Genomic DNA, 9382 nt, shown 5'->3' with positions numbered 1-9382 from the left:
TGTTTGACCAGACAATGCTATTTCAAAGTAAATAAATTGAAAAACAGAATTTCAACAAGCACAGCACTTACACAAATGACTGATGATTGGCTGAGAGAAATTGATGATCAAATGATTGTGGGGGCTGTCTTGTAAGACATTATCGATCGTAGTCTGCTGCTGGAGAAACATATGTGTTATGGCTTTACACCCCCTGCTATAATGTGGATAAAGAGTTACTTGTCTAACAGAACACAGAGGGTGTTCTTTAATGGAAGCCTCTCAAATATAATCCAGTTAGAATCAGGAATTCCCCTGGGTAGCTGTTTATTAATAATATGCATGTCAATCTCTCCTGGCTGAAAGTGGAGGAGAGACTGACTTCATCACTACTTGTATTTATGAGAGGTATTGACATGTTGAATGCACTGAGCTGTCTGTCTAAACTACTGGCACACAGCTCGGACACCCATGCATACCCCACAAGACATGCCACAAGAGGTGTCTTCACAATCCCCAAGTCCAGAACAGACTATGGGAGGCACACAGTACTACATAGAGCCATGACTAGATGGAACTCTATTCTACATCAAGTAACTGACACAAGCAGTAAAATTAGATAAAAAAAAAACAGATTAAAAAAACACCTTATGGAATAGCGGGGACTGTGAAGCAACACAAACATTGGCAGATGCATACACACACATGCACACACACACACACACACACACGATAACATACGCACTATACATACACATGGATTTAGTACTGTAGATGTGGTAGTGGTGGAGTAGGGGCCTGAGGGCACAGAATGTGTTGTGCAATCTGTGAATGTATTGTAATGTTTTTAAATTGTATAAACTGCCTACATTTTTCTGAACTAAGCTAATGGGGTTCCATAATAAATACAAAATACAAATAGTCATAGTTTTGTTTATTATATTATTATACATTTATTATTATTGTTTTCTTCTATTATTATAACAGTTTACTGTGATTATGGACATGCACTCATGTTGACTTACATATTTGAACTTTCTTTTTCGCCCCCTTTCTAATTTCCTTAATTTTGTGGCTAGAAGAAAATACTTTCTGGGGCACACACTACTGGTCAACATGAGCTACCAAAATTATTCTGAAGTGTGTCAGGCCTTGCAGTCCCAAGATAGAAGGGGGCAGTGGGATTTTGGCAGGCAAGAAAATTGCCTTGCCGAAATCCCTTTCTCCAATGATACTGATGTACAGTGCCAGTCAAAGTAGCCACCCATTTCCTTGATGACAGCTTTGCACACTCTTGACATTCTCTCAACCTGCTTCACCTGGAATGCTTTTCCAACAGTCTTGAAGGAGTTCCCACATATGCTGAGCACTTGTTGGGTGCTTTTCCTTCACTCTGGGGACCAACTCATCCCAAACTATCTCAATTGGGTTGAGGTCGGGTGATTGTGGTGGCCAGGTCATCTGATGCAGCACTCCATCACTCTCCTTCACAGATCAGACATTCCAAAATTCCATTGACACCATTTGGCCAAGAGGCAGAAGTACAGCTGTATCTGTGTGGTTTGCTAAAATATTTCCGGTATATGAGAATAAACATTTTCTCAATTCTCATGATGCCCACAGAACTGCTGACTTCCAGCTATGTATACTACTGGCCACAGTGAGGTAACAGAACAGTGCAGTATCAAACCTATTGAGTGGTGTCTCTTAAAAGATTCAGAGGGACATACAGTAGACCCATACTTTCAAGGGATTCTATTTTTTTTAGATAAAAATGTCATGGTGAGTATGGAGAAATAACAACCTAATTTATACATAAACCAATCAACACAATTGTATGAAAAGAAAACGTTTATTGAGAATTCTGAATCCTGGTCACTCTTCAAAAAAACACAGACACACATTAATCATAATCTTGACAAATCCTCCTTATTGTTCTGGATCAAAACATATCAAGAGTTCTACTTTTTGCAATAAGGAATCAAAAGTACACCTGTAGTAGGGCGCCAAAACCCCAACTGCATCACAAAATAAAAACGGATTTTCTGTCACTAGATTTTACATAAATAATACTATAATAATGTGTGGAGGGACACCAGTTAAATCAGTGCAGTTGTGGAGAGATGGGTACTGTTGCAGTGATACTAACCCAGCAACATGTGACAGAGCTGACATTCTCACTGTGCCGCACAAACAGGACTGTTGTTTTGGGTGACACACAGAGACAGCAGGTGATTTTGTTATGTATTTTCCCGGTCCTTCTAGAACATTTAATTCATTTCAGGTTTATTCGTGTCTATCCTACATCTAGCGTGTAAAAATGCACAGCTATACTATGCCCTAGATGTGGACTTCCTTGTTAACCACAGCACCTGTGCAGTTTCTCAAAGTTTAAGGCAAATTTGACAGAACACTTGTATTGTGAATGACCGCCTTGACACACTGGCGTCTGAGTATCACACAATAAAAGAGTGATACAAGCCTGCACGAGTGCCTTGGTAAAACAATGGTTTACAGAAGAGGTGAAATGGCAACACCCTCAGTGACAAACTTTGTCCTTATCATCATCATCAACCAAGCGGTCTCTGAGTGCCAGCCACAGTGTACATGGGTATGGGGGGGGGGGGGGGGGGGGGGGGGCCTTTACCAAACTGTGCCAAAGACAGGACCGAAAACAACTCAACGTGGAGCGAGTTCATAGGGGCAACATGTGGTAATATCACTAAAAGAAACAGCAGCGTCAAATCCAATAACATCCATGGACTTTCTTCCCCTACCCCTTTTATGTTTCGACGCTGATGAGTTTGGTGACGTAGATGCATGGAATCCTAAATGCGTATGTATGTGTAAGGGTTTGGGATCGAAGCTGGGCATTTTTGTCTTTACACATTGTTCTCAATCATCCTAATCTAAACTAAATAATAAAGTCTGCAGAACAGAGAGGAGGCATCTGTAAGGAGCTTTGTGCAGATGACCCGTCTCCTCAATCATCCCTTTCTCTTTCTCCCACTCTCGCTCTGGGCTTTAGCGGATGGCTTTGACAGGGCTCTTGAAGCTGGAGGCAGCTTGCAGCTGGAGCTGGTAAGCCATGGGGTGGATCTTGAATCCATAGAGCCTGTTGTGAGGACATGAGAATTCATTACATCTTGATGAGAGTGTGACAGGTGTCTATAAAGAGATTAGCATTAATGGTAACATTTAATTTACATGACTCTTTCCTCTGGTATGTACTTGGAATTTCTTAGAAAGTTATCTGTTATCAATGAGTAGAAATTAATCAAGGACCTTTTTGCTTTCAGTGCATTACGTTGACATGACTTGAAAATGCACACCCCTATTGTAGGGTGACACAGTTGTACTGACCTAGGCACAAACTGGTTGGCGGGCCTCTTGGGCCTGTACTCGGGGTGCACCATAAAGAGCATGTGGGGGAATCCAGTGCCAAAGTAGGCCCCGTCCGTGTGGTGGTGCCGGGAGGACTTGGGAGTGTACACGTCCATACACTTGGGGCAGTACAGCTTCACCATAGCCTCGCCCGGAATGTCCGACAGACCTAGGGAGGGATAGGGGGAAGGAGAGGGGAAATAATTTTGACACATTACTGGTCTGAAGTTATTAGGAAATGCTCGGGCACACTATTGTATTCATCCATGTCTCTTGGAAATTAGATTGGTTGTGATATGATACATAAAAACCTTACACAGAGGATTCAGAGATACTGTACTGTATAGAGGATCTGCTTTGCATAGTTTGGGTTATGAATGCTGCAATGTGGCTGGATGATAAAGACTGAACATGCAAAGCCATGATGCAAATAGTGCTCGGAGGTGGATCAAAACAAACACACAGTGTCAACTGAGTGGTAATGGTTCAAACAAGACCAACACACACTCACCAATGGGAAGCATGGGCTGGTTCTCACAATAGACTCGGGGGCAGTAGCCAAAGTCCCCCTGCTGATACTTCTCCAACTGAGAAAGAGAGATATAAATTGAGAACGTGAAAAACGTTTCCAGAAAAATGCTGCATATATTTGACATGCAGCCTTTCAACAAACATTGGAAACAGAAAAGGGTAGTTGCTGTACCATCTGAGCGATGCCCCGGTTGGTGAGGATGTATCGTGCATGGATCAGCCCGTAGAGCATCTCTGCTGCCTGCTCTATGAGGTCACTCTGGTTAGGGTTGTCCTCCAGCTCCTCATCTGTAAAACAAAGAGATAGAACAGGTTATAAGAGAGAGGGGAAGAGGCCATTCATATGGGGCGGCAGGGTAGCCTAGTGGTTAGAGCGTTGGACTAGTAAGCGGAAGGTTGCAAGTTCAAACCCCCGAGCTGACACGGTACAAATCTGTCGTTCTGCCCCTGTTCCTAGGCCGTCATTGAAAATAAGAATTTGTTCTTAACTGACTTGCCTAGTTAAAAATAAATAAATGTTGATTTGATTTTAAAATTACTAAAGATTACTCACAAAAGCAGAATTGTGCACATGTACATAATAATGGGTACAGACCCATTACAGAAAGCTGGGCATATGACACTTCACAGGAGAGGCATTTCAACTTAATGTTTTCTGCAGAAATCCCTTCTTGAACATGTGAACTTACATTAATAATAAACTCATCTGTACTCTGTAAGGCTTTAGACGCAGGTGCGTGATAAATGGTCCATTCTAAATCAAAACAAATTTCACATATATTTAGTATATGTAAAGACAATATTAAATCAAGAATAGTCTGATGGGTGACAATATTAGCCTGTCACTTGTGAATGATGCCCAGCAAAATTACTGCCTATTTTTGGGCGACTTTTTCGAATCAGTCGCAGCCTAGCCCATAGGCCTATATATTTTGATAAGGTTTGTATCACAACTAAAAGTAACTTCTTAAAATGAAGCACATGAATCCGCTTTACAAGGCGTATAGAGCCTAACTGGCATACATAAGCAGTGTGTGAGTTTCAAGTTTGGTGAAGAGAATTTAACATAAAAATGCATTTATAATTAAAACATTACATGCATAATCGCATTTGCTGTCACTGTTTTCCGCTAATGGAACATTCACGCTTATAGTCTAACTGCCATGTGTGCATTGCTGTCCTTATGAATGTGAAGAAATAGCGTAATGGTTTATCAACATTTTAAGCTGAAATGTTCTGATCTGTTGCGTCAGCCACATTGCGTAAAACAGTTTTTTTGATGCTAGTTGTATTAATTTGGGATCTATCGCATCCCACATCTGTCCCGGACTATGTTTGGAATATTTATTTCCTCGGACAGAATAGGTCAACTTTTATACCATGGGGGATAGTAGCTTAACATAGGCCAGTGCTTTCGCTCCTCAGTAAAAAAGTACATGACAGCCCACTTGGATTTTGCCAAAAGACTCTCAGACCATGAGAAACAAGATTCTCTAGTCTGATGAAACCAAGATTGAACTCTATACCGTGAATGCCAAGAGTCACGTCTGGAGGAACTCTATACCGTGAATGCCAAGAGTCACGTCTGGAGGAAACCTGTGCCGTGAATGCCAAGAGTCACGTCTGGAGGAAATCATGCTGTGGGGATGTTTTTCAGCAGCAGGGGCTGGGGTCACTCTGAAAGATGAATGGTGCAAAGTACAGAGAGATCATTGATGAAAACCTGCTCCAGAGTTCTCAGGAATTCAAACTGGGGCCAAAGTTGACCTTCCAACAGGACAACGACCCTAAGCACACAGCCAAGACAACGCAGGAGTGGCTTCGGGACAAGCCTCTGAATGTCCTTGAGTAGTCCAGCCAGAGCCCAGATTTCAACCCACATCGAACATCTCTGAATAGACCTGAAAATAGCTGGGCAGTGACACGCCCCATCCAACCTGACAGAGCTAGAGAGGATCTGCAAAGAACGGAAGTAACTCCCCAAATACAGGTGTGCCAAGCTTGTAGCGTCACACCCAAGAAGACTCAAGGCTGTAATAGCTGCCAAAGGTGCTTCAACAAAGTACTGAGTAAAGTCAATATTATTTGTTTGTTTTTATGAATTTGAAAACATTTCTAAAAACCTGTTATTGCTTTGTCATTATGAGGTAATGTGTGTAGATTGGGGGAAAAACAATTTTAGAATAAGGCTGTAACCTAACAAAATGTGGAAAAAGTAAAGGGGTCTGAATAATTTCCGAAGGCACTGTATAGCCCAACGTTTGTAGAACAACTAAAGTTACATTAGTAACTCTGAATTAATCAAATAGGAGTACCTACGGTACCAGTAAAGGTTTGGACACAGCTACTCATTTAAAGTTTTTCTTTATTTTTACTATTTTCTACATTGTAGAATAATAGTGAAGACATCAACTATGAAATAACACAAAAGGAATCATGTAGTAACCAAGAAAGTGTTAAACAAATCAAAATATATTTTTGATTCTTCAAAGTAGCCACCCTCTGCCTTGACAGCTTTGCACACTCTTGGAATTCTCTCAAACAGCTTCATGAGGAATGCTTTTCCAACAGTCTTGAAGGAGTTCCCACAAATGCTGAGCACTTGTTGGCTGCTTTTCCTTTACTCTGCAGTCCAACTCATCCCAAACCATCTCAATTGGGTTGAGGTCGGGGGATTGTGGAGGCCAGGTCATCTGATGCATGACTCAATCACTCTCCTTCTTGGTCAAATAGCGCTTACACAGCATGGAGATGTGTTGGGTCATTGTCCTGTTGAAAAACAAATGATAGGCCCACTATCCCTAAAACCAGATGGGATGGCGTATCACTGCAGAATGCTGTGGTAGCCATGCTGGTTAAGTGTGCATTGAATTCTAAATAAATCACTGACAGTGTCACCAGCCCCACATCTCCTCCTCCATGGTTCACGGTGGGAACCACACATGCAGAGTTCATCCGTTCACCAACTCTTCGTCTCACAAAGACACGGTGGACTCATCAGACCAAAGGACATATTTCCACCGGTTTAATGTCCATTGCTCGTGTTCCTTGGTCCAATCAATCTCTTTTTAATAGTCTCTTCTTCTTGTCCTTTAGTAGTGGTTTTGTTGCAGCAGTTCGTCCACGAAGGCCTGATTCACACAGTCTCCTCTGAACAGTTGATGTTAATGTGTCTGTTACTTGAACACCGAAGCATTTATTTGGGCTGCAATCTGAGGTGCAGTTTACGCTAAAATCAAATTTTATGCCAAATATAACAGGTTTAGGCCCTAGCGTGAAAAGCTTACTTTATTAAATAAAATATTTACTAAAAATACTAAAGTAAAAAATAAATAAAAATGGTATTCTTGATACTATAAAATAACACCACGGAATTCTAAGCAAGTTTGTCTGCTATATGAACTAGTGTAGCCCACAGCCATTTGGCATAGCCAGATCAGGACCTAACATAAGGATAACTGAGTATACTATTCTGTTCTTTTGAAATGGACTACATTTTCTTCATATCATGGGTCTTTAGACCTGTCTAAAATAAATAATGGATTTATTGTGAAGGTGTATGCTATATAAGACTCTTTAAAATGTAGATGTTCCAAAGGCCTGCATCAGTGGCTTGTTGGGAAGCCAGGAGATGCTAAATATGTTTTAGTTAATTAACGGTCAATTACAGTGAGACCAACCAGTTATTTCCTTGACAATCACCAGCTGACAATTTTTGTGACCGCCACAACCCTAGATGCAACCATAACATTGGTATTCCGATCACGATTGTGTGGAATGTTCTGTTCTTCCGAGTGCGGTAGAGATGGTTCTAGAGTTGGTCTGACCTGGTTCTAGGTCCAGGATCATGTCCAGAGCCTGGCGGTAGTGGGGAACCTGCTCATTGAGCCCAGTCAGGTTGAACTTGTCCTGGATGTAGTCCTCATCCACCTGTCAATGGAGGAGAGGACAGAAGGGGTGACAGAAATTAGAAAAATATCAGACCTATTCCTTCTTGAAAGAGTTTGTGTAGTAAGAGGTGGCTTTGAATAATACGATTTTGTTCCAGCCCTCAACTCACCACCTGTCCATCAGGTCCTTGCTTAGCCGAATCAGGTTTTTGCACACACAGGATAAGGGTTGGCCACCCATGTCTTAGCTGACATTAACTTTTTGGTCAATGAGTGACAATATTGCTCTGGGTGCTATTAGATACTGACCTCACAGAAAAACTCGTTTCCCCTCAGTCCACAGAACCAGGAGATCCATGACACTTCCTCTGAACTGCTCATCTCGGGAGACTAATGGGTAAAGACATTCAACACAGACATAGATTTGAGCCTATTGCAACTCGTACCCTAAGAGGTCCCCGGAGCTTGCTGATTTTCTGTTCTACTTGATCATTTATTGCACCCACATGGTGTCCCAGGTCTAACGCAGTCCATGATTAGATGGGAACAATGACAAAAATACAGTGGACTTGACTTTGAGGTCCAGAGTTGAGTTTGAAGGGTCGATTGAATTCAGTTATGTGAAAATGGACTGAACTTGATAGTTTAGCAACACAAACTTATTATAGGTCGCTAACTACACTCAAGACTCTTTTCTAAAACATAACAGAGCAATTAGCTAGATAACTAACTTAGAACATGTTAACTATAAGAAGCTTACCTACTAGTTAGCTCGCGCAACCCACCGTTCAAATGTGTGACTAAAGTTACTGTAGCTAGTTAAAATAAAATTGGTAGTTGACATTGGAAGTGTAATAAATAAGGATATTACCTATGTCACATCAACAATCGTAGTTAGTAGCATACACAAGAGTTATGAGAAATGACCAGCAGGAGAAAATGTTAGCTACATCCTTAGCTAGCTAGCAGTTACATTCAATATGGCGCAACGTCCAAACTAGGCCGGATGAAATTTGTTCAGTTTTTAGCCGCAAGTCCTCTAAAGCTATATCATATCTCATATGAAAACATATAGCAATTTGGGTAACTTACCCCCTGTTACGTGATTTTCACACCAATAAAATTTTATATTTAGTGTTGTAAATTAAAAGGACACCACCTCCCAGTTAACCACTGCAGAGGTACTCGTTTTCGTTGTAGGCAAATTGATGACGTACAAATTCAGAGACACGTCTATGGATACTGTAGTTTTTCAACAACTACTTTTTTTTAGTTATCAACTGAAAATCTGAAAAACGTAGGTTTTATTATATGACTAATATATTGTTAAGTATTAAATATAGGGTGGGAACAGAAGTTATAACAAATGTATTTGATATTTCCTCCTTTGCTTGTATTGACTTTACTACTTTGGGCAATGCAGGAATACGGTTCCTCATATTTTTGGGTCCTTCATGAATCATGCTGTAACAAAGGTGACCAAGTTCTGTAGTGGTGGGATTGACTTTACATGGCTTGCAGTAGCCAGTCAATTCTTATTAATGCAGTTTTCTTAATCCAGATTTCAATAACACCATAGCTGAACAGTATTCCCCAAT

The 9382-nt window shown here is 41.0% G+C and overlaps 1 protein-coding gene across 2 annotated transcripts; it reads right to left on the bottom strand.

Annotated features, from left to right (window-relative positions):
• Positions 1-1812: 1812 nt before the first annotated feature.
• LOC110488421 (casein kinase II subunit beta) lies at positions 1813-9033 on the bottom strand. Of its 2 annotated transcripts, none has more exons than XM_036971229.1 (7): positions 8877-9033; positions 8094-8174; positions 7722-7824; positions 4067-4182; positions 3875-3950; positions 3343-3532; positions 1813-3094 (listed from the first exon to the last, which is right to left on the bottom strand). In XM_036971229.1, exons 2-7 carry the CDS (start codon positions 8163-8165, stop codon positions 3004-3006), a joined length of 648 nt encoding a protein of 215 aa, XP_036827124.1. In that variant the 5' UTR covers positions 8166-8174; positions 8877-9033; the 3' UTR covers positions 1813-3003. The 2 variants fall into 2 exon arrangements, with proteins under 2 accessions (XP_036827124.1, XP_036827125.1); XM_036971230.1 differs by lacking the exon at positions 8877-9033 and adding an exon at positions 8656-8805.
• Positions 9034-9382: the final 349 nt, after the last annotated feature.

Source organism: Oncorhynchus mykiss, chromosome 32, assembly GCF_013265735.2.
Source record: "Oncorhynchus mykiss isolate Arlee chromosome 32, USDA_OmykA_1.1, whole genome shotgun sequence".
In the NCBI taxonomy this organism is placed as follows: domain Eukaryota; kingdom Metazoa; phylum Chordata; class Actinopteri; order Salmoniformes; family Salmonidae; genus Oncorhynchus; species Oncorhynchus mykiss.
This window is presented reverse-complemented; position numbering and strand designations above follow the sequence as displayed.

Coding starts and splice junctions, on each gene's coding strand:
- LOC110488421 (XM_036971229.1), bottom strand. CDS start 8,165: ATGAGCAGTTCAGAGGAAGTGTCATGGATCTCCTGGTTCTGTGGACTG. Junction 7,825..8,093: donor GAAACGAGTTTTTCTGTGAG/GTCAGTATCTAA, acceptor CTCCATTGACAG/GTGGATGAGGACTACATCCA. Junction 3,951..4,066: donor ACCGGGGCATCGCTCAGATG/GTACAGCAACTA, acceptor TCTCTTTCTCAG/TTGGAGAAGTATCAGCAGGG.